The 26,312-nt window shown below is 34.4% G+C and overlaps 1 protein-coding gene across 3 annotated transcripts; it reads right to left on the bottom strand.

Moving 5' to 3' along the window:
• Window positions 1–137: 137 nt before the first annotated feature.
• Window positions 138–23,899, bottom strand: LOC149065794 (uncharacterized). 3 transcript variants are annotated; one of them, XM_089253610.1, is made up of 2 exons: window positions 23,483–23,899; window positions 138–3,898 (listed from the first exon to the last, which is right to left on the bottom strand). In XM_089253610.1, the coding sequence occupies exons 1-2, from the start codon at window positions 23,534–23,536 to the stop codon at window positions 2,279–2,281; spliced, it is 1,674 nt and encodes a 557-aa protein (XP_089109736.1). In that variant the 5' UTR covers window positions 23,537–23,899; the 3' UTR covers window positions 138–2,278. The 3 variants fall into 3 exon arrangements, with proteins under 3 accessions (XP_089109736.1, XP_089109737.1, XP_089109738.1); XM_089253611.1 differs by lacking the exon at window positions 23,483–23,899 and adding an exon at window positions 19,463–19,826; XM_089253612.1 differs by lacking the exon at window positions 23,483–23,899 and adding an exon at window positions 13,876–14,095.
• Between the last annotated feature and the right edge of the window lie 2,413 nt (window positions 23,900–26,312).

Here is a 26,312-nt window from a genome sequence, read left to right on the forward strand (position 1 = left end):
CAAACGTTATTACGAAAATCATGGCGTCTAAGTGCATTCACGTGACGAACGTCCTGGTATGATTCTCTATAGGTTTTGTATTTGCCATATAAAAACTAACAGATAAAAAATGATTTTCAAATTTTCATTTTTGCAACAAAAAAAATTTTTTTATTGCAATAAAATATTACACGGATTAGTTCATATATAATTACACAATAATTGCATATATACATACTTACTAAAATGGAAACCGAGCTCTCAAAACCTATGCACCATAATACATCTAGAACGTATTTTAACAAAAACAAAAAGCGTAGAAAAATTCATGATAAATGTAAATTCACGTGAAAAGCGCGACATAATGTACTGATTGAATGCTGGCAAATGTTATAAACGAAAAAAAGACTGACTCTCTGTGGGTGAATATTTTTTCTTTATTTGGGTTCATGGATGCATGGATTATAAGCATGGTGAATACACCGAACAAGTTAAGTGAGATCCAAAAAAGCAAACAATAATTCTTTACATTGAGATAGTGGGACATGGTTAAGAGCAGAGAGAGAGAGAGAGTGTGTGTCTTGTGGTAAAAATATCCGATTTACCCCTCTAACATATCAACTTCTGACCCTGTTTAAGCTTTTAAGCTGCGTGAGTGGGTTTTATTTTTTTAGTGCTTTTTCGGGAAAAAAAATTAGAAGGCGGCATTTCAGTGTAGAAGCTCAAAAATGAACCACCATCAACCTTTGAAGAACTAGTATGTTTTCCCTTCTTTAATGTTAAAAATAACTTTCTAGAAAGTCCACTGGGGAAGATGCAAACAGTTTCAGAGCTCATCGAAACCGCAGTAACGTTGTTCAATACATAACCTATGGTAAAAATACAAGAATTCTGCTTTCTTCCGTTCTGATACCCTAATACTTTTGTCAAGGTGAAGTGATATTACGTTTCGAGTACGTAATCAGTATGTAATCAAAGCAGCAAGTGTTTATAATACTTGAATGAGTAAGAAATTTCGTCAGTATATGAAAAGAGGTAGCGCCCGACTGACGTGGTGGTAAGATGCTCGTCTACCACAGTCAAGGTTGCTGTCACGGTCTCAGGTTCAAACCCGAGGGAGGATATAGATAAGATATTTTCGATCACCGATAGACATCGCCTTTATTTCCAACTCATTTCATTAATGGCAGTAAATTGCAATGTAGCGATATGGCCAGAGTTGGTGTTGTAGTATAAGAGAAAGTAGTAAAGAGAAGCTCAAGTTAACGTAAACAGTTCAATGACTTAAAACAAGTGTTCAATCAGTACAAACATGATGAAAAAAAGAAAAGTATCAACATTAACTGAAAATTTTTCGAAACATCAAATCACACGCAGTATGGATGCATGAAAACGCCACTCAGATAAGATGTTCGCAAAAGCAAAAGAAAATAATTGAGCCTAAAAACAATCGTAGAATTTTCTTTTTAAATTGTACACGCTGTATTATAGATATATTTCGTCGTGTTTGAAATTAGTTCAACTTCTAACAGATTAAGCACACCCATTTGTTACTTTTTTTACATTGAAATTCTTATTAATACTTTATACAAAAACAAAACTTAAAAATTCAGGAAAAAAAATAAGGATTTAAAGCTTTGTAGAAAACTTCCACATATAACTTAGGTCGTAATCAGCTCTGCTGAAAATTTTCTTAATCTGTATTGCACATAGTTGTTTAGCAACGGTATATAAGAATGTGAATATTTTTTTCTCAAGACGAAATGATTAAGTTCAAAAGTTTGAGACGTTTTTTGATCAATAGGCAAAGTTCATACCGAACCTTTTGAATAAATACAAGTAATGGTTCGGTTCACAAAAAATTGTCATCCACAGCTCGTTGTATTCCATACCAGATGGATTGAATTCACTTTTCAAAATCATTCATCTCAGTTAATTTTGCTAGACAAGCTCAGGGTAAAAATATGAAACAGTTGAATAAAGGGAAAATTATGCAGGGAAAATAGTATTTCCTTTCCTTTCTCGAAAAATGTGGGTAAAGATTTTCAACTGATAGTTATTATTCAAAGCCAGCAGTGCCATTTGAACACTGTAAGATTTCAACAATAAAGGAATGGTCATTTCTCATAACATTTATTGCTTCTTTTTTTCTATTCCAGTTGTTACATCTTAGAACTCATTTTATGGTTTTTCTATCAAATTCAACATTCATCGTCTTAGACATATTAACTGAATTGTGTTATATCGCCATTTTATACACGAGCATAACCTTTACCTACGAACTTTTCATGCAGTGAAGCTATAATCGAGTTTGCTCGTCCTCCTCAGAGGAATGGGATTTCTGGTCTCCTTCATCTTTCTCAGTTACATTATTAGGCTTTTGCTCATCACCATCGTTTTCAACTTCATCATTTTTGCTAGCAGAATCCTCAGTTACTTCACTTGATTCAAGGTTTATCTCCGAAGTTTTATTAGCCTTGCGCCGTTCACTTTCGTCAGCTTTCGATTCCAGTTTCTCAATGCATGATTGTACTTGCATAACGGCAGCCTTGCGAGCACTCCTGATATCCTCGCGACCTTCTGTGTCTACGTCATCTAAACGCAGCATGCAACGTGTAAGCATCTCGTCCAAGAAACGAAACTGTTTATCCCTTCCGGTACCACTGTATCCTTCGACGTGCACCAGAAGGTCGTCGACGTTCTGAAGTACCGCAGCAATTTGCTGGAGTGAAGTACGTTTGCTTTCTTTTGGGACTTTTTCTTCAGGTTTTTTATTTTGAACTTCGTGTTCAGGATCATTTAGTTGCTGTGAGCAATCGGTTTGGGAACTTTGGGAGTTATTGGATGGACAAGTGTTTTCTGATTTAGCGCAACGAGTCCTTTGTCTGCTTTTATGCGAGTCCCAACAGTTGTCACTGCTGTCGTCAACGTTTTCCGGTAAATCGTTCCTCTCTACTTCTTCGTTAATGTCCCCATTCGGGCAATGATTTTTGTCCTCTGAAGACGTTGGCAGATTCACAGATATTTTGGTTACATAAGTAGTTTTCGGACAATGACCATCCGAATGCGATCGGAAAGCAGCGGCATGCTGCTGTTGCTGCTTAGGAATATCTTCGTGTGTCTCAGAATACGATCTAAACACGGATTTTGGTGGTGCTTGCTGTGTATCGTCGTAAATTTTATAACCTTTACTGCTTCTCCGAGTGGGAAGGGTGTGAACGCTATCAGGATCCCATTTAGAAGGAATGGGGCTGGTGTAAGAACGGGCCTTGTTCGAGTCACCTCTAAAACCCCGATGCCGACCTAGAGTTGCAAAATCATTATCGGTTTCAAAATTTTTCTTAAGTCTCTGTACTTGAGGTCCTTGCCAGTCCTCGTCATCTTCATGACCATAATTTGAGTCACGTGTTGGGGAATGATGGTCAAATCTCGATCTCATTTGATCCATCCGGCGCTCCACCATAATTGGTATATGATGAACTCTACCTGCAGCTTTTTCGAATTCTTCTTCAATATTTGATTTGAGATCCCGCTCTCTGTGATGAAAATCAGTGTCGAAATCTCTCTTCATCCTACAGGAATCGAAATCCGGATCAAAATCTCTCGCCATTTGACGAACTGCTGATCTTGTCCGTTCAAAATCATCATCTTCTTCCCAGTTGCTAGGTTTGAACACGCGTTTGAAAAGCCTCGGTCTGTCGGTGAAACGGTGATTTGAGCTCCCTGGATCGGTCCAAACATCTCGGAAGATTTTGCTCGTGAATGTAGGACTTCTTCTGTCAGAAAAGAAACGCTCTTCTTCAGTGTTCAGATCAGAATCTTCAGGGCGATTTATTCTCCGGTAGCTTTGAGGGCTTCCTTCTGGTGAACGAAAATGCTTAGAAGACGGGGACCAACTCATGTCTTCGTAGTGAGCAGGCTGAAAAATAAAATTGATATAATTTTAGATTATATATTTAAAATGTCAATATATCAAGATATACAAAAATATTAATTTTCAAAAAAAAAAAAACCATTTTTGTCGACTATAAAAATCATTCAAGACCGAAAATAGGATGCAGATGCACTCCTGTTATAAATCTTGGGATCTTGAGAAACTGAAGGGACAACACATGAGTCAGATGCATCTTGAATCCTGTCACATTTCCAAGCAGTGTTTCCCAATGTGGGTGATTTCGCCCCTTGAGGGGAAAATAGGATCCTATAGTATCACTCAGGAAGAAGGGTGATAAGAAAGTTTTTCTTCTGAGAGGTAGAGGTTTAGGAAACTAAGATCTAGAGAAACCATATGATCGATACACGAGGCAAAAGAATCTCTGTCATATACCTAATAGTTACAGATACCGAAGAATCGATATGAGACAGATTCATTCCTGTCATATCCCAAGAAATAGGTCAACAAGAAGCAGATGCATCCCAAAGATCTTAATACAAATACAAATACAAATACAACGCCACAACAGGCAAAATGCCCAACGAGGTGGTTGATAAAAAGATGCCCATAAAAATATGGATGTCATATATTTGAAAAAAAAAAACAGCAACCCAATTAAAACTGCAATTAACACAAATTATAAACAATATATACACACTTAACCATACATGCTTAACCTATCACCCCCACTGGCCAAATGTTGCCGTTGGATTTATCCTGTACGGCCCACGTGACATAAACGTGAAACCGAATTCCTTGTGAAATTCAACGCAGTCAGTGTTAATACGAGTGTCACTCACTCGGTCTTGTGATTTTGATTGCACAGTGGGTATCCTGATTGGGAGCTTCAAGGACAACATAGCTAGGAGGGGGTGTGAGAAGGGAATTTCTCTTTGTGTATCCTATTTCTGTCTTCAACTAAATTTAAAGATTCAGTTTAAACAAAAACCTTTATTGAAGTGATCCCAAAAGAGCAATTCTTCCGAATTTCTCCACCCTAATTTTTTTATTCACTGGGGACCTTCCATTGTAGTTCGAGCCTCTGGACCACATCAAAGTCCAACGGAAAATCATAAAAATGAATTATTTTTTTTAAATTATCATGCCATTTTCGTTGTGGTCCGTAACAAGTTATCAAATCACTTAGAAAAGGTAGAGCACCTCTGATGTATTCTAGATAACTGGGTCACATTTAGAGTTAGCGAAAAATAAGTTTCCATTTCAGAGAGCTCTGGAGTGCGCTCTACTGTTGCAAATGACACCAAATTAGTACTACAGAACAATGCGCTTGTTTAAATTACATTAAATAAAAAAAGTAATAAAAAATCCGTCGATAAGTGGCGCTGGAGCACGAACATAAATATTGAATATGCTTACTCATATAAATGTTTAATACGTAGTACTAAAACTGCTCAATATGATCCCCTTCATTTCGAATAATGTGTTCTAATCGCAAAACGATATTTTGCACATCTGAACGTAGTGAGTCTGCCAGAGCATCCAGAGCATGGTGCCGGATGCTGTCCTGCGCGATTAAAGCACATTGTTCGAAATGAAGGGGGTGGGCATATTGAGCAGTTTTAGTGCTACATATTCAATATTTAAATGTGTGCTCCAGCAAATTTTTTGTGCTGATCTCCCTCGTTAAAATGTCTCGCTACAGAGAGCAACCGGCCTGTAACAGTAAATCTTCAATCATGACACTTCACTCATAGTTCGAAAAATAGGTAGCAGATGGCAGCACTATAATAAGCATTACACAGAAACAAGCTTCACGTTAGGTTCACAACACGGACACGCACATTCCAACATGTACCAATTCGTTAGAAGTTCCGCAGACGAATATGGACGAGGTGCATGTGTGTTTCAGTTGAAGCATATTTTTTGTACTACTTTTTTTATTTATTACAGTCCACGCCGCTTAATGTGATCACATCGGGACTCGGGATGATAACCATAACCGAATAATAACTATATCTGAAAAAAGTCCCGTTTGCAATTACAGTGACCATACATCCAGTTTGGTCAAATGGTAAACGGGTATTGGTAAAACGGAACAACTTTGTTTTTCTTTCCCACACAACTGGTTGCAAAATGTTCAAAATCGTTTCATTTTTTATATACTATTCTGAATCGGAACTTTTTTTTCACCTTTGCGCTAAAATCCTGCATTTTTGTTATTCAGCCATTGTAAGGCGTTAGAATGGAACTGTTTAATGTATATCACGAATTGCTTCTCAACAAGGGGAAGGAGAGAACACCTTCTAGCGGCATCTTACATAGCCTTGCATCCTGATAGCGATAACTTACGTGGGGGGGGGGGGAAATAAGTTTTGTTAAACTTATCTACAGAATGCGCAAAATAAAACTCTCGATGGGAAAAAAATTAATAACATTATCTGAAGTCCCAATAACTATAAGTGAATTTTTCCCTATGTTATGATATTGATCCGTACTGTTCTTTGCGAAAGTGATAACAATTCCCTAATGATAACATTATCTGTGAGTCTAATAAGCGGCGTCAACCATAAATGACAAGCGCATCATTTGAACTACCTGTAGTACAAATGTTGTTTCATTTGGAGCAGTATAGAACGCACCCCAAAACTCTTTAAAGTGGGAAAACTTATTTCTCGCTATAACCCTGTATATATACGGGGTGATTATAAAAAAGCTATCCCGACATATGGGCCCCTAACTATCATACCATTCACAGAAACTGAATGAAATTTTGGCATAAGGTATTTTGAGGTATGCGCTCAAGAATGATATGGAAAACAACAGTGTCACTCTAACAGTTACGGTTACAGTGAGAACATATCAAATAGCAACACCAAGTTTTTTGTATTGGAATGCGATCTCCATACTGAAAAACACTAAATAGCGTTGGAATGGCACCTGTAGCACGAAAATCCCCGGAGCTAGGCAAGGGAAAAGTAAAAAGGACTTTGCCGTGCACCAGAGCATTAATGTTCGTTTCATTCGTCACACCGTTTCTTCGATCCCAGCCTGATTAGTCCTCCACAAGGTCATGTGGAAAATTTGTGAAACACAATAAAATGCTTTATTTTATGCTGCTTCTCTGTCCTTATTGGTTGTCCTCACTTTTAGCCTATCTACCGCCGGTGATTTTCATGCTACAGTTGCCGTTCGAACGCTATTTAGAGTTTTTCACAATCGAGATCACATTCCAATACAAAAAACTTGGTGTTGCCATTTGATATTTTCGAAATTTTCTCACTGTAACCGTAACTGTTAGAGTGACACTGTTGTTTTCCATATCATTCTTGAGCGCATACATCAAAATACCTTAGGCCAAAATTTCATTCAGTTTCTGTGAATGGTATGATAGTTAGGGGCCCATATGTCGGGATAGTTTTTTTATAATCACCCTGTATTTCCAAGAAAACATATTTGCAAATTTGAAACTTAACTATGTTTTCTTGAGAGTGCATCGGTACTATTTAATATCCCGTTTGTAATTTACTACGGTTTTTTTCTTTATTATTTTCTACTTCAATAAGCAATCAGTTCGTGTCAGATTCACACACGTTGCACCATAAAACGTGACAGGTTGGTATTTTATCAAAAGAAATAAATAGGACTTTTTTTTGTGGAGGGGAAAAAAGACAAGTATATATATATATATATATATATATATATATATATATATATATATATATATATATGTACATACGTATATATAACTGACATAAAATAGGAAAAAATAAAGAAAAAGAGAGGAAAATTCCAAAACAAGTTTATGCCGCCTTATTTTTCCCTTCCTCGTATAACATGTTTAAGGTCGTCCTTAGAAAGTCCTTGCGCAAGGATCATTCCATTCGATGAGAGACCACCTCGACTGTGTGACGGGCGGCTTTTTTTATTTTTGTGGTTTGGTACATCAGAACGAGGTAAAAAAAGTGAAGTGCGCAGGAAATTGAATTGCAGCATAACTAGGAAAAACATAGAAAACTACAAAAACGTGTTTTTTTTTTGTTTTTTTTTACTAGTCGATCACTCTTCTTTCTTTTACCATATTATAATAGAAACAGTCATTTGATAGTTGCTGCCGGTGATGAAATTCTAAATAACTGTGGTTCACGATTTCGAAGCGCTCCAGGATATCGCTCTTTATGGATGTTGAAAATTCATTTGGTATTTTATGTGATCGTGCTGTTCTATTTATATCCCTGCAGCATGTTGTAATTTCCATGGATTTGCCTGCATCAGAATGTATTTTGGCATGACACGTGAACATATCTGTATGCAGTGTTTGCCAATACTCATCTAGATGCTTGATTCACTGATCAAAATTCAATTTTTCTCCTCCAAATTTCGTCGAAGAGAGAAAATACTTATTCAAATTTTACGGTTTTTTTTAATAGAGTTATTTCTCCGTTTTTACATGAGAAAATACCCCTCGTTTTACAAAACTAACCCTTGAAATTTTGGAGAGGAGTGAAATTACTCTTCAAAATTATTTTTTCGGATAACACTATCTATGTGTGCGTATGTGATTAATAGTTATATATCCTAGTAAATACGTATATAAGAAACGTCATTACCCGATTGCGGACTTTTTCAAATTTGATGAGAGAAGATTCTAATAAGTAGTTTGAAGAGACAATACGTGTATCAATCGAATTTTACCGCAATCTATGACAGTCGAATCCCGTTTTAACGAACACTTTTCTAATCCAAAGGTTTTTAACAGCTGGCTGATGCGTATGGATAGCGGAGAGTGACGTCATCCTCGGACTTTTCTATTGGGTCTATTGGACGTTTTAATTGGGTTGCTATATTTTTGCATCCACATTTTTATGGGCATCTTTTTCTCAGCCACCTCGTTGGGCATTTTGCCTGTTGTGGCGTTGCATTTGTATTTGTATTTACTTGAACTTTACAAAACTATAATACGTGATAAAATGGTTTTTTCTTGAGAATTATATTTTCAAAATAATCAGTTATTACGTTGATTGGTATGATGTAAGTAACACGGAATCAGTCAAAGTTGATGAACGTATGAAACCATTTGCCTTTAACCCTCTCATCGGCAGTGACGAGATGTCTCGTTTTCTTGAAAGTCTTTTATTTTAATTCAGATATTTTATGAAGCTGATTTCTCAAAAGAACACATTTTCTCACCCCTTTTATTTTGCACCTGCTGAAAAAAATCGAAAGAAAACCTACTTTATTAAAAAAAAGATATGGAATTTTACAGGGAATTTAGTGATTTCTGTTATGCCTTTTAAAGGATTACATAAAATACTTTGAGATATATTGTAGATAATATCTCAACAGTCATTACCAACTTGTAAAAGCTTGATTGCTTTTTGTCCGCTATTGTACGACGCTATCGTTGATTGAGTTCCGGTTTAATTCTGCCGTGTTCAATAATTGTATGCTGATCGCTAACGGCGATTGAATTTGTTATTCTTGTTTTTCCCCAATACTAAACCTTCATAACGGAACCAGAAAACCAAATAGTTTACTTCTCTGCAAATATTATAAATAATATTTTTACTTGAAAACATTCCTCCTCTTCAATTCTATAAGCTAGAAAAATCTATAAATTGTCTCTCAACTTTTGAATTTTAATAATTAATAAAATTTAAGGAATTAAATTTTCTTATTGTCTAAATCATGAAAACAAGGGTCCTCTCGTAATTCATAAATACAACTCGCTTTAAATAAGTCATATTGTAGCACTCCATCGTTAATTTTGCAACCCCTGGCTAAATCCACGTGACACGCAGAAGCGGATTTTGTATAGACGTGCATATACCTACGCTAAACTATTTTACGGTAACTTCGATAAACAGTGGTTTGACTCGTTGGTGCGGTGTGACAGCTCAATAAATTATTATGTGGCATTTCGCAAAGTAGATACAGAGTCATTTTTGTTTTCTTCTATTTAACGATACTATGCATGCGAAGGCGAGCATGTCGCGGTGACACATTATACACCTGATGACTCACAGAGTCAAATGACTGCAGACAGTCACCGCAGGGCTATTCGTTTGCCTGAAGCCATGTTTCCGCTTTTCTTTTTCATCCCGACGGCGAAGCCTTTAGTTACAGGATTCTTATATGAGTTCGATTTTCCTTTTTGGGTGGTCAAGCTACTAGATCCAAAAACTTGATCTCTCCGTAACTAAAAGAGGCGAAAGAGAAATGAGATCATTCTACGTAAGGTATTACGTACATCGCACGAACGCGTGTTAATTAGTGCCACACCTGAATAAATTTTGAGGTTCGTCCATCTTGATCTCGAACTGGTTTTTCCTGCCATCGAAAACTGGCAAGCGAAAGAAAATTGATATTTTTACACAAGATACTGATAGAGGGTCGGTGGACGAATGATGGCATTGCATATCCGGCAGCTGACCTCCTCATATGATCAGATATACATATACAGTATATTTATATCCTACTCTTACTTTCCGACAGATGGAATGATTTGTGAGTGAAACCATGATCATGAAGGCAGGTTTTCTGGTTGGTGAAATGTCTGAGTGAGGCAAATCGTTACAAATTTTGTACTTCTCATTCAAAAAACCACTTGACCCTTTGTTTGGCAGTGTTGCTCTTGAGCAACATGAGTTTCGTATATTTTTCAAATGAAGGAATTGTATATTTTGATCTCGTTTCGGCATTGATGCTTCTAATCAACTCCTAAACGTTCAATTTTTACTTGTAAGCTGTTCATGAAGTTTTTATAATTACCAACAGAATGGCTCAAATGTACTCATGTCTCCTATTTCTTGACAAGCAAAACAAGAACGATTTTTGACCTTTGCAGTTTGGAGAGAAATACTATGTGCAGAGGAGACATACAGTATTTCTTATCGCATTCTTCAACAATGATAGGAAAGTAAGTTGGAAACAGTAAATGACATTTTTATGCCATTCAAATCTACGTAAATCGTATAAATACAGTGTGTTCCCTGAAGTGCTACATCCCTTATTTTTTACATATTGATAATAATTTTTTTTTTGTCTTGTAATAGCATCCAGGGTACCTCATTTTCTTGATATAACCTCCCAAAACTTTTCTCCTCTGAATATTCCAATGCCTGCCAATTAAACGGTTGAATACAATATACCGCTGGCTATAAAAATAAAAAACTTTTTATTAAATTTTATACAGTTTTGCGTACGTATTTAAACCTATTTGAAAAATTTCTGCAGCCAGTTCCTAAAATTTTAGAAAGTTATGCCACCTTACAAGGATTCACTTGAAAACAATATCCGGTGATTACTCGAAACTGAGGAGAACATTACGTATAGAATTTCAACGTCTGTTGTGAAAATGTCTAACAAACCGAGCAGTGTCTGTTATGAAAACATTTCGAACATCGTTAGCGTCATTGTGATGTGAGGATGCTAATGCGTGGGATCGTAACGTAAATTCCTCAGTTGCCGGTGTGGAACTCTCCGTCAACATCTACTCTGATTGGCCTGTTGCCCAAGGACAATTATATCATTACAATAATGCATTGTGGATAAGTTGACGAAGTAAAGTATCTCGGAAAATTATGCAACAGTGAATTTTACAGGTGCATGTGGTCCATTAGTCGAAGTTAATGGAGATAACTTAGAGTTAAAAAAAGAAATGTATATATATATATACACAAAATAAGAGAGAAAGATAATTGCATATCCAACCTCTAGCAACACTTAAGCTGATGATGTATAAGATTTGACACGCAGTATACAAGAAAGAAAGTAAAATGTAAGAAATCCTACTCCCTTACGCCATATTTTTCAGACATTTTGCATTCTGCTTTGCATCAAAAAATGAAACTGATCGATTCATTACTCACAGCTATTATTATCTACCAAATTTAGATCACAGCAATAAGAGCTTTACAGCGCGTTAAATCCATGAATTTTCTGTAGTGAGAATAAACCGAGACAAGCACTGTAGTAATTATTTTAACCTATTTTGTTATATCCTTTAATTCCAAGAAGGTTACATTCATCAGGGAAGCCCAACCTAGAGAACGATTATACGATTATGTCTGCCGCAAGAAAAATGAACCTGGAGCAATTGTAGGTCTATAGCAACGATGACCTTCATGAGTTTTGCCATTTTTAATTAACTCGATCACAATTATACATTTATTATACTATTTTTTATAGAGAGCATCGTTTTATTGCGAGGATTTAAATAACAATTTTAATTACCTACGTCTGAATGTATACTTATCTGACAGCCAATCTTCATTTATTGCTTTAATAGCATTTAATTTTGGGATATTCCACAGTCAGGAAAAGGGTATTTCTGATCCTTTTCTGCATCGAAAACAATGGCAAAATATTTGGGTACATACCTCATGAATGCAGATGATATCTTTTTTTACGATACATCTTGGCTAAGGAAAAAATCACGGATTTATTACCTTAAGACAATCTGAGATTGTTATTATTGGTATCTTCTATTTTCCTAAAATTGAGTGTTTATAATAGATATTGCGCTAGCGATAACTTTTATTGCAATAAGCATGGAATGCAAGAAAGAAAAAATAAAATAAATAACAATTATAATTTTATAAATAATATAATATTGGTGCTCCCGATTCTTACGAGATGAAACGTATGCTCGATGAGTGACCCACATCAACATTGACTGTATTCAATAAAGGATATACAGATACCAACAGTAAAAAGTTGCATAATTTTCTGACTGAAATACTAATTTAAGGGTTTTTTTCTGCGTATGGATACGTCAACTGTAGGAGATGCTCCACTGGAACGTTGCAGAACACAAAAATAAGACATTCTCCAGCACTTTCGTTAAGGTTATGCCAAATGGCGGCTCATTGCCAAGGTTCGCAACCACACACACACATCACTAACGAACTGAAAATATCAGATCGTCAAGAAAAAAAAAAAGAATTGCCGTGGGATCAAGCTGCCAAATTTTTGCCAGAGCGCGCTGCAACCTCTTTTCCGACATGACAGAACAATCAATTAAAAATATGAAGATCACGCTGTCACATTCTCATAGAAATGACATTTCAACGTGCGTGTTTCGTAGAAGTTTTTTTTTATAAACGCTTCGAAACCGAAAGAGTCATATTTAGAAAGAAAATGATTTTTTTTGACTGATAGTAATTGAATATGACATGTATTTACTTAGAATGAAATTTCTGATTAGTTTTTCGTATCCATGTAATATCAATTTTTGATAAACCATCGCGAATTCTTTCAAAGCCGTATTTTGAAAATCGATGATGAAATATATTATGAACTCATTTTTCTATAATGAGTTTATAGAAATCAGAGGCAATAGATATAATTTCTTTAGCAACTTATTCCGTCTTTGAACTTTTACAAGACAGGTTAGGAATCGTAATTACTGGTCGCTAGCTGTCTATATGTTAGCAGATAATTATAAAAAATATGTTACCAGGTCGGTCAGGACAAATGGAAAACTCAATGATAACCAATGAACTAGATGATTTTAAAAACGTGATTATGAAAAAGAGTTCGTAAAACCAAAGAAAAAATTACACTTGCTCAAAAAAAAAGAAGAGATAAGAAATAGTTTCCATCGAAATCTTTATGATGATCTTTTAGTAGTTTAGATATCTAAGTCAAACAATCTTCGCATTTCAGTTTTGAATAATTTTAAAAGTACGCTAAATACTTAGTTCTCTTGGATTGTATTTTTTGACAATTTTTATACAATTACAATTACAAATTAAAATTTTTTACATTTTTCTCTTTGTATTGTAATTTTTCATCTCTTGTTGCCTTTTTGTACTATAGTCCTCACCAAAGACTCAAACGAAATTTCCTCAGAAACAATATTAAGGAAATGAAACCTGATGCATTTGAAATACGACAATAGAATCAGTTTCTTATAGGAATTTCATCGGATTTTATAATTGTATACAAGATGATGGAATACAAAATTAATAATCTAATATAGCGTCTTGAAAAATTCTTACCGCCTGAGCCTAATATAGTCCAAAAGACCTTCAGTCTCGATATAGTTTTTTTACATGTTTTCATTGGAATATTTTGAACGATTTGATTGTCTCTTGTTCTTTCATCTTGTCCGAAGAGCACTATATAATATATAGCACTATATAGCATTGAAGTATTCGACATTTATTACAGCACCAGTTGTAGACAGGACGATTAACAAGGGGTTCGGTTCTTAGTAAGAGGTGATTCGAACTGTGAAAAGAACTGCCGTGAAGTTTTCGAATCATCCACTCAGCAAGATTTCCCCGAAAGCGGTGCCTACCATTGCTGAAATTCCTAGATTTTGCTGCATCAGCTTAGTCTTCAAATAGCGGCGACTGAGCTCAGTAAACGAGAATCTTTCACAAGCCAAAAACACTCTCCCAACCTGTCTATATTTGCAGTTTGTGCTGTCGAAAACCAAATTTTTAATGCTTTTGTTGTCAAACAATAACATCTATAAACAAGTTCAAAAATGAAGTCTGTATTCCCCCCATTTTTAAGATAAATGAGAAGTTCCGACTCTTAATCTTGGATCTATCCATAATAAAGCCTAAATGCTTAATCTATTAAAATTAATTGTAGTACTTCTAATGACGGAATAAAAAGGGAATCTAAGTTGATAACCGAACAAGTCTGAAAATTTCTTATGACTGAGTTGATAATATTACTGAGACCCCCTGCGGACATGAAGTGGGTTGTTGCAAGTAGTAGAGTAGTTGTCACTTATGAGAGAGAATGGTAAGGAATCGACACCAAGAAACTCGGAAACACGTAATAACGACCAGTCGAACGTAAGTGGAATCTGCATGTCGAATTACGCTTCAGTGTGGCTAGTTGTACTACGGTGAAGTCAGTGAACGAAATTCGAGATGACGCAAATAAGAATAAAACGGCATCAACAGCAAATTATTTATTTCCACTTTGTTTTACGTTGTATTTTAAGTCAGTAAATTGCTTGTAAGATGATTAATCGCTTGGTGGTGATTAAATGTATCTGTAACCACACACATTTATTTCAAATGACTCTAACGGGCTGTTATTTCTTGTTTCCCGTTTCTTGGTGGCAACTGATGATATAATTTGACAATAACCCTAAAACATTTTGAAGTAAAAGTTTTTTTTCTATTTCACTTGATTGCGAAGTTAGATTTACTTTCTTATTTAACCATTAGAATCTGCGAAATTGTTTTTTCAATAGATCGGACATGTCCGGTATGTAATAGACCCAATGTTTATATTATGCACAGTATAGGTTGCCTTTTCTTTTACTAAAAAGGAGTGGATAAAGTAGGGAGTAATGGAGTAGTAGAGTAAAGGAGTTGGACTTAATTTTGGTGGCTTTTGATTCAGTTTTCCGTTTTCATTCTGCTTCTAGTAAAGACAAGTTAGTTTCCAGCGTTCTTGGTAAATAAGCCATCATTTCTAAAATTTCTAAGAGACATGATGTTCGTTTTTGAAAAAGACGGTATGGTTTGTTACCCGTAAGCGTGAGTTTATTGAAAGTATTGAGGATGGGGGCACTGGCTCATTGGCCCAATATAAGTTTACGGCTATGATTTTAACTACAGCAAAAATCGTTACAACGAAAGCTCACAATCACGGAGGAAATTTTCAACGCTCCTGCTCTATATCTGTTTCATATAATCGCCTTTTAAATAATTTAGTTCTAATATCAGCTAATGAACAGCACTTTAGTCGTTAATTTGATTTTTGGCCCCAAAGCAGTTGATTCTCTAAGACGTTTTTGCATAGGATTTCGTATTTTCAAAACAAGCATTTCAATTTAGCCAATCGACCGAAGAATTAAAATCCTCTCACTGCAGGTTTCATGGATTCGTTAACATTCATTTGTCAATCGGAAAGTTTTATTAGCATGATTTGTTCAGTCGTTTGGAAGCGATTTTAAACTGCAAGGTACGATTAAGTAAGTCCTGACTGCGACAGTGGTCTCTTCGTCACTGGGAGATATGAAATGAAGGGGTATAAAATGTTACTTTTTTTTTCGAGTCCGTCCTTTGTTAGAAGTACCTCTGAGTAATGTTTATAAGGGGTATGTGCGATGATAAAAATACGTCTTTCTAGTTCAACTCTTAAAGAAAAGTTAGAAAAGCTGATCATTTTAAAAATTTTGTTGACGTTACAGCGAGAGATTTACAATTTCTAACTCGCTGTAACCGAATATGTTTTGTATTTTTAACATTAGCTATTTAACAATCAGCCATTATAGCGAGATTCTCCTTATAAGCTGCACTTGTTATGTCAGACTTTTACTGTATTTATATTATATTAATCAACCTACAACCAATATCTATTAATACAGGCTTTTTGACTAATTTTTATAACTTATATGGTTCCGTGTATATTTGAAAAATATACATGGTCAAAAAAACCACTATAGCAATTTGTTTTCTGTATTTTGTTTTTTTTTTGATATTTTAGAAAGTACATCTTTTAATGTCATTTCAGTACACACAAAATGAGGCTATATAAGTACAATACATTTTGTCTAGAAAGAATTGATTCCTTGTTGGTGTCATTTTTTTTGAGAGATTCTGAAATTTTACATGTTCAGAGTTTTATAAAATCGCACCAAAATGAGGGGAATTGCAAATAAAATTCAAGGTAAAAACTATTCAACTTTGCGAAGCAAATCTGTTTATAGATAACATCAAAATCAAGGAAAAACTGTATATTTCATCCTTAATTAACTATTTCAGCTAATGAAAAAAATCTATTGCAATCAATTAAATTGTTGTGTTGATGTATAGTTAAATTAAAAATATGCTAACAGCACCAATTTACATCCGTTTTTGTAGAAAAAATTGTTTAATACGTTTGTATGGGGGGAATGAAGCATAGAGGGTAAAAGTACACGGCATAGAAATGCAAATTACTAACTACTGCTATCATTACTAACGACACACATTCTGTAGTCCTTTTTCATATTTTGCGTAGTCCGATGAGCGGCACGAATGATCCGGAAAGGTGCGACAAACACACTAACCTCTTTCGACGCCCGCCACATAATTGCATCCGTAATCCAGAAAAACTTCACACCGCTAACGAGTGTTTAGTTGCCGATTCATCCGTGAAAAACTACTGTCATAATCTTACTGATTGCTATATAAAAATAATAGCAGTACATTGCACGCTCTAGATACCTTTGTAACTTCTATAATGATCATTAATAGAAGAAATAGTCAATATACTATTCGATACCAGAATTACACCGATGATTCTATATACTACAGAAAATAAAACTACAATTTACTAATTGAAAACGCACAACAAAGTACCAATAAACATGTTGATACAGAATAATATTGGTTGCTATTATACTTATCACACACTACATTAGTATAAATAGATTATCAACCGAAATTGTGGTCATGGGGAAAGATTTATTTCGATGGTAATTAAGATTTATACGTCTTTTAACAGTTACATTGACCCCTTAACTCATATCGCGGTGGCGGCCAATTCATATATTTATTTTTTAATCCATTATATTATTCCACGAATAATAATGTGGTTTTGTGCAATCATAACTATTATACTATTTTCATTTATCATATTTCATTGTGAGTGTTCCAATGATGCGAAATTATCGAAAGAAATCCGATTTTTGTGGTAGAAGAAAAAAAACAATTTTACCAAAGAAAATATATAAATTTTAGGTAATACAAATGATACTACAGTGGAATCCGGTTATAACGATATTTTGCGGACCAAGAAAAAATATCGTTGTAGAGGTATTATCTGCAACTTATTATATCGAACAGGATACGATACACTATCGTTACAGGCAACATGGTCCTTACGCGAGATGAAATTTATGCTGTTGTTTCATCGTTTTTACGTTGGCATTCTTAATACCACCAGGAAATGTGCTTTTATGTATTTATTCACTGCAAAAAACTTTAATTGATTAGTTGATTAATAAAATTCAGTGAGATGCATTGTCACTGTAAAGAAGTTTATTGCTTCGCACTTTTGTGTCTCACAGAAAAAGTAGCAATACCAATAACTTTTTTAGTGCTAACGGCGATCCTTTAGTGCAAAATATCGATGTTATTAGACACCTTCAGAAGAATGCAAACAAATGACGACGTTAAACGCTTACGAGGGAAATATTAAAAAAAAAAGCGGTTGTAGCTGTTTCGAAATATCCTAAAAAAAGATGTCGTTATAGAGAAATTTATTGTCGTAGCGAGGGGTTTCACTGTATATAATATTATAGATAAGACGTTATTTCATAAACATCAAAAATATCAAATTGATTTAATGATTAGTTTAAAATTTATAAATTTTTTACTAAACATCTGCGAAAACCAGCGATTTCATTTAAATCTCCTCCGACCTACGGGATGGAATTAATTTAAATCTCCTCCAGGCTTGAGGGGTTAAGTTCTACTAAATTTAGCTCAAAAATAAGTTGGCTTGTACTTTATATTTCACGCATGCATGAACACAGCTTCTCGGGTTTCTCGATTTGCTTCGCATTTTGTTTTTTCGCGACTAATTAGACGTCAGCATAAATTAAAATCTGTACTGAGATGTAAACAAAATTTTGGTTCCATTTTTTTATTTTTATGAAAACTTTTATGACTAGAAGTGCCAAGAAGTTTTACTGAGGAGCCAAATCACTCTGGTCTCCATAGACACAGCTCGATATCGGTTTGTAGCGACATTTCATTTCGTCTGTCCTTATGAATGATTATGTTGAAGGATTCCAACCAAATATTTTAACAATGACAACAAGGAACCATATTTTATTCATCAATGTATCTTGAAACTGATGGCATAATCTATAATTTGTTATTTTAAAAGGATGACGTCACACTCCGCTATACATACGAAGGTTTTTAACAACTGGCTGTTGCGAAGATGAATTTTGGAAAGAGAGAAAATTCAACTGAAAGGACGTGGGTTCGATTCCACACAAGGGCAGTTGAATTTTCTCTCTTTTCAAAATTCATCTTCGCAACAGCCAGTTGTTAAAAACCTTCGAATCACTTTTATGTGTTCTAATTCGAAGAAACAACCGTAAATCTTAAATTAAGAACTCGGTAAAAAATATGGGTAAACATGGTAAATTTTGAATAAAAAGTAAAAAATTCATGCATTGATAGGTTAATCATTAATTTCCGTATCATGTTATTTATATTTTTAATCACCACCTTTCATTTGCTTTTGCGCATTTGTATTTATTATGTTTCTCTTCTTCGTATTACTTATCCATCTCTGTTTTTGGGCAATGATTGCCTGTTGAGATGTGTATAAATAAATAATAAAATAAAACAGCGTTGTAAAAACATATTTTCCCTAATAAACGAAAAGTTTTAACTATATTATACGTAATTAACACCTGAATTAAGACGACATTTTACAATAGAAAAAAATTTTTGTTCATTCGTATCATCAAGTTACGCGTCATTATTTCATTAGTATAAATTTTATTAATTTAATGTCTAATCTTTGCATCGCATACTTTTAATAACATTTCTCAAGTATTCGCTGCACTTTATTCTTAATATTCGTAGTAAGGAAATATAGCGAACATACCAAAGTGAAGTCTCCGTTTATTTGTGACATCTATCTTGTGACGCTTCAAAATTAATCACGTCATTAAATAATATACATTTCAACAAATAAAAGCTATCGTGATGAGGGGAAAATCTGACGTTTAAAAGGAAGAGATATCGGCATCTTGGCAAAAAATGATAAATTCATCATCACATAAGCTGATAATGTCCAAACACAAAGAACGATAATCCTCAAAAAGAGCATAAAAAATAAAGTCTTCCATCTCTCACTCTCATCCCAACCATTTGTAATTTCGGTAGGAGCGCGGTGAAGTGAGTGAGACATCTACAAGGAACAAGAGGAACATTGCCAAGTCTTGCGTGTCAGAATATTTTAATGCGCGTTTTTCATTCAGTTCTTTGGCTCTGTTTAGTTTCTTTCACAGCTGCGAACAAGATTCAGCTTAATCTAACTCAAATCACGACGAAACCCATGGCATCCATCCAACTAGATTTCCACATTCACATGTGGCTCCTAGCAACCTAGACGGATATTGGCGTTACCTCTTACGACGATATGACATGTTTCATCTGGAATAAATTCCAATTTGTCCAAAATCAAATAAGTTATCAAAAGAAGTACTAAACATCTATTTATGAAAACTCTAACCTACTAGACTATTCGATAAATTTCAAGAAATTTCAAATACATGGTTCGAAAAAAAAAACCATTAAACCAATTTCTTTTTTCTATTTTTTTTTTTTTTTTGGTATTTTAGAAAGTACATCTTCCAGAGTAATTTCAGTACAAAATATGGTTTTTATATAAGTAGAATACTTTTCTATCTAGAAAGAGTTGATTTCCCCCTTGTCAGTCCCATTTTTTTGATAGCTGCTGAAATTTTACGTGTTCAGGGATTCATAAAATCGTACCAAATTTAGGGAATTGGAAATAAAAAATTCGAAGTAAAAACTATTCAACTTTGCTGAGAACGATTTTATCTATTTATAAATAACGTTCAAATCAAGGCAAACTCTGTTTTACCCTTAATTAACCATTTTAGCTAATTTAAAAATCCACTGAAATTAATTAAATTGTTGTGATGTTGCATTGTTTGACTAAAAATATGCTAACAACATCAATTTATATCCGCTTTTTTTGTAAAAAAAGAAATTTCAGTACTTTTTTATGGTGATAAACCATAGAGCAGCGGTTCTAAACCGGTGCTCCGTGGAGCCATTGGGGCTCCGTGTGCACTTCCCAGGGGCTCCGCGGCCACTCGAGGGAAATAAAATAAATGAGCAAATTTGATAAGTAAATAATAAAAAAAAGAAGCTTACAGGGTTCTACCATAAAAACTGTTCACAAAAAGGGCTCCTCGAGTCAAGCAGGGCTCCGCCATAGAAATTATAGACCGAAAAGGGCTCCGCGAATCAAAAAAGGTCGCGAACCACTGCCATAGAGGGTTAGTATCAGTGGACGTAAATAATTAAAAATACCGAATATAGAACAGTTCCAGAAGACAGAAAGATTTCTTTTCAAATCGGACAAAATAATCAGTGATACCCAATCACTAGAAGAGAAAAAACTAGAATGTATTATTTTTACTGGGACACAAAAACTATTAATGATTTTTATTACGAGGAAACAAAACGGATTCACATCATTTTTTTAGTCTAAAAGAGCTTTCACTGCTTGTTACCCATTCAACAAAACTGGAAGGGCTAGATTATAAGGTAGTTCCCGTTAAATCTTGATTTATAACATCTACTTGTCGTGACGCAATCTTGATTTCACATACAGATTGCATTGCGTGACCAAAGGTAACTCACTTTATTATTATTATTTTCGATTCTTTGACCAGCACGTTTTCTTTTCTTCCCGAACGGTCATGTTCAGAACACACAATAAATAAATAAAAGAGGTATCCGTGTGAAAGTTATTTCCTTGTGCCAGATACGATATAGTCATAGTTAACCATTAAGACATAAAAAAAAAAAAAAATGTATAAAACCTGTTTCTTCTCTTTCCTTTTTCACATTCCATTAATATGTTGTACTGTATACAATTTTGAAATGATAACGAACCTTTTTTCCTAAGATTTTTCTTCTTTTTTTGTACTTAATTCTTGACAACAAAGACGTTAAGTTAAGATATTTACAAATATCAAAATTAGTGCTAGAAAGTTTTAGTTGCTTAGAAGTTTACTTTTAACAACAAGTTTTTTTTCTAGAGGTTTAGTTTAGTTAAAGGTTTAAGTTGAGTTAATCGACTCGATCAATCCGATCAAAATTCGATTGAAATTTTTGTTAAAAGTTTATAATTTAACCGATTAGATGGCTTATAAATTATGTTCCTATACATAACATTCAAGATATGTGAATATGCGACCATATTTAAAAATATTTGATTCAATATTTTGATCAAATTTCTCAACATGAAGTCAAGTCAGTCAATTTCGACAAGTCAATTCAACGAAAACTAGCGATGATTTCAGTTTCAAATAGAGTTTTGATGAAGTTTTAGAAGAAAAGTTCAAAGTTTGTTGTCTCTACCAGGAATAGCATTTTTCTTATTCGGAAAACATCAGCTCCTCGGACCCCACCAGCACCATTTGAGAGCAGTTTCAAGGGTGGAAAGTAACAGCCTGAGAAACGAAATTAGTTTCGAAATCAGTGATTAACCTATAATAACTGATCCAAGTTAATAAATCCGAAAAGATAAAATCAAGAAATTCCAAGATATCACAAGTATGCTCAGCATATTAAGTGGCTTTGGGGGGGGGGGGGGGTTAACTTCCATTTCTTAATCTACGAGTAAAATTTATATATTTGTTTACATTCATTCAGTTGATTGGTGCTTGAAATTAATGGAACATATTTTTATAGTACCAATTAATATTAACTAGTTACCAATACTTCGTTTGCTATGAATGATTAGCATTTGAAATAATCGATCAAAATTCGATTAATCGATTAAAATACTTTAATAGTTAAAAACTTTATAATCGATTTCCAGCCCTAATCAAAATATTATGGATATTAACCGATATTTTTTTTACAATAAAAACTGTATTGTTAGAAAAATTATTTCATGAAAATCAGTTGAAAAATAATTAACATTATTTACATGTAGTTGAAAACTAATTTTATACCGTGTAAAAAGCGGTTTTCCGAAATTACCATTTATACTGACGACAATTCAAACTTTAATACATTTTTTTATTGCGTATCTCTAAATGTCTTTCAGATATTGCGTTAATTACCATATATTAATTATATGTGATATTAAATGTTAAAAAAGCGCGTTTCTGATTAATTATTATGTTAAAATACAGTAAACGACATTGCAACGGAACATCATATGCTTGTAAGGAAAACCGTTTTACAGATCGCACGCGATAACAAACTATCGTATTTCTTACACAATCGTTGAATGTACATGTATTTGACATTTTTGCAATTTGAAATATAGAAAATACACGGAATGTATACATTATTTCACTTACCTTTTCAGAAGGAAAAGTTTGTGGCACGAAAAAAAAAAAAAAATTATATATACGTACATTATTGATGAATAAGTGACGTTGGCTATTGAAATATGGCGAGGATAAATTTTACCTGTGACCAACTATATATCGCTTTCTTTGTCAATGTGGTACGACTATTTAACAGCAGGTAAAAATTCAGGTGATTATTAAAATAGATAATCACCATTTTGAAGTGCTGCTATGAAAAACATTTGCACATTGCAGATATTGTAGTTTTTAGGTTTCGAATAGATAGGGATGTCTAATATATATGTTACTGTAAGTGTAATAAATCTGTCATATTATGCATAATTTACCGGATTTTATCGGTTATTATGCATAATTAAACGGATTTTTATCTGTTATTATGCACAATAACCAGCCATTTTGGTCGGTTAACCGAATTTATCACGTTTACCGTAACATATATATGGCATTTGTGGTTGAACATTAAGTCCTGAACTTAAAATTATAATCCCATGAAAATAAGTTGATGATCATGATTCGTAAATTTCAATATTGTAACTCACCTTATATGATCTGTGCCATCCAGGTCCTACATTTTGGGTAGTCTCATAAAACATAGTCCACAGCTTATAACACTTCGAACACTTTTTCCGATGCTATCAGTAAATAAACGTGAATAATCGAAAAAAGGTACAATAAGAAAACAGTACGGGAAAAACAAGGGGGGCGGGGGGGGGGTAGCCGCAACTGCACCTAAATAGAATGTTTGCGGCGTCGGCGATGCGTCGTACGGTTGTGTGCGACGCAACTTTTTTTCTTTATTTTGAAAGATGATAGCAATATTCTCACACCCGAGAAGAGAGAGCGAAGAAAAACACAGCAACGTGTGGTATATAACGGCACGGCTTTAACGAATTACTACCTCTAACGAGTTGCACAGGCTGGAGTTTACTGTTGAACTGATCATTTTTTCTGCGGTGAAACTCGGTTGACGAGTTTTTTTTATTTTTTTTTTATTGTTACTTTATTTTTCGGGATCTCGGCCAATGAGGATAGGTGGCGGTCGTCATGTGACTACTTTCTAGATATTCACCAGCCAAGAGGATCTCGGTCCTTATAAAGCAAGTATACGTCCAAGGTTTCTCGACTGGGTTGACGTTTTTTAGCCGTTCGGTGTCCGAAATACAGGTGGGATGTAAGTAAGCATGGATGTTGTTGATGTTGATAAACGTGATTGCAACTGGTTCATGCGTGCGGGGGAGATGGATGTGGCTCGAAATGCCGTCACTCCAACCTCTTCCCATAGGTGCCGATGCCCAGACTTGGAAAATTTGTAGTTTGTCACGTGACGACACACTTCGCTGGTGGGGGAAACATGTCATAAAAGCAAAAAAATGGAAGTTGGAGATTTTTTTTTCCTTTTTTTTGGGGGGGGGGAATTGCATAGGGCAGCGTTTCTCAACCCTTCTGATTCCAAGGATCAGCAAAATGACTGAAACAAATTATTGACAGACCACTTCCGTCCCGTATTACGGACATTCCTGTAATTTTGGTTGCTTCGATTTTTTTGAATAAATTTGTCCCGTTTTTTTTCCACTTTATTTGACTTTTTAATGTTTACTAAAGTAGTGAATACAAAGCGTTTTTATTATACATGTATATAAATTATATTATGATGACTATGGCAAAAAATATAAATATCCATCTCAGATATTTGTCAGGTTCATTGCTTTTCCGCAATTTTAATAACAATTGTGCCTATTTCTGGCAACGTTTTGGATCACAATCGACGATGTCTCGTATTTTACCATGTTTAAGATTCCAGTATTACTCACTATTTACCGTATTTTTCTCAATGGAATGTGGTTATAGATTATTCGAATATTTTTGATGAAACAATTTTTTTAATGCTATTTGTAGCAGTCCTTTATTTCTCCGCCCTTTAGCAACTTTAGCAGTAATAATTAGCAAGTTGCATTTAAGACAATAAATCAAGTTTTTTAGCAAAATTTAGTGATATCCCGTACTTAGAAATGTGTTTTCCTCGATGATTTATGGTGAACCTAAATATGAAGGTGCAGTTTTTATTTGCCTACCCCTACCGTTATTAATAATATCAATATTACAATGGTTGAATAATTTTTCATTCAGAATTAAATTATCAAATCTGCCTGCGGATCGCCTTTAGTACGCGGACCATAGGTTGAGGAACGCTGGCATAGGGTAACCATACGACCAGTTTTTCCGGGACATTCCCGTATTTTCCTGTGATTATGACAGTCCAGATATTTCTAAAGAGACGTTCCTTTTTCTTTTCTTATTTTCAGTTAAGTCTACTTGGATTTATATTTTCATTGAAATCAAGTATAAGAATTATTTTGCCAACTTATAAATTATATTATGATTATTAAGATTATAAATATTCATCTCAAATACCTATCATGTCAAACATTTTTTTCCGTGGATTTTATTTCAATCCACAATGATTGATAGTAGTGCTTTATTTCCTGTCTTTGGCGAATTTTTTAGAGATTTAAGTAATAATAGGCAACTCTCGGCTAACTTTTAGCATCATATGTGGCGACAATTGGTAATTAGCCGAATTCGGAACCATAATTTTCCATATTTTTCTGGAGGAAACAGCCTAGAAATGCCAGGACCAGAGAATTTCTCATTTTTGTGAAGTACAATTTGACGATTTTCAGGTATTTTTCGAAAAGATACGAAAAATAGGAAGAATCTGGTTTCAGACTGGAAAATTTCAATAAGACTAAAAAATCGGAAGCATTGGCCCGAGACCTTTTTTTTACATCAAGACAAAATCAAGCCGATATCGAAGAATTATTCATTCATTTAAGCCAGTGTTTCTCAACCTATGGTCCATGACGATGGCATGAGTGGTCCGCAGGCAGACTTGGCAACTCGATTCTAATTGAATGAAAAATCATTCAATTGTTGTAGTTGATGTTAGTAATATCCATATGGGTAATTTCTATCCTAAATACGCAATATCACTGATTGTAGCAAAAAAAAAGCAAATGCAATTTACGACAAATTTGATGAAAACTGCTGGAATTACTGAAGGGTGGGGAATAAATGTCACTACATCGCAATAACCAAAACCTTTTTTCAAGAAAAAAACAAAAACATAAAACATTTAAATGAACGGGTGCCATATTCCATTCAGAAAAATACGGGAAAGTAGTACCTTAAATACGGGAAATCGCCAATTGCCACCAAAAACATTGCCATGAGTCGGTAAAATCACCAATTGTTGTTGAAATTGTTGAAATGGAAGGTGAAATGTAGAGCTACTGGAAATCTCAGTAAATTGAAAAGTAGTGCGTGTAAAAAACGTTGAACTTAATAACCTGACAAATATGTGGAATGAAT

Source organism: Pholcus phalangioides, unplaced genomic scaffold (genome assembly GCF_987345545.1).
Source record: "Pholcus phalangioides strain wild (caught in Gottingen) unplaced genomic scaffold, Ppha-v1.0 ptg000039l_1, whole genome shotgun sequence".
NCBI lineage: Eukaryota > Metazoa > Arthropoda > Arachnida > Araneae > Pholcidae > Pholcus > Pholcus phalangioides.

Excerpts from the sequence above, each read along its gene's own strand:
- LOC149065794 (XM_089253610.1), bottom strand. The coding sequence starts at position 23,536 with ATGTTTTATGAGACTACCCAAAATGTAGGACCTGGATGGCACAGATCA. Across the intron at positions 3,899-23,482 it reads GATGGCACAGATCATATAAG|CCTGCTCACTACGAAGACAT; the intron begins GTGAGTTACAAT and ends TTTATTTTTCAG.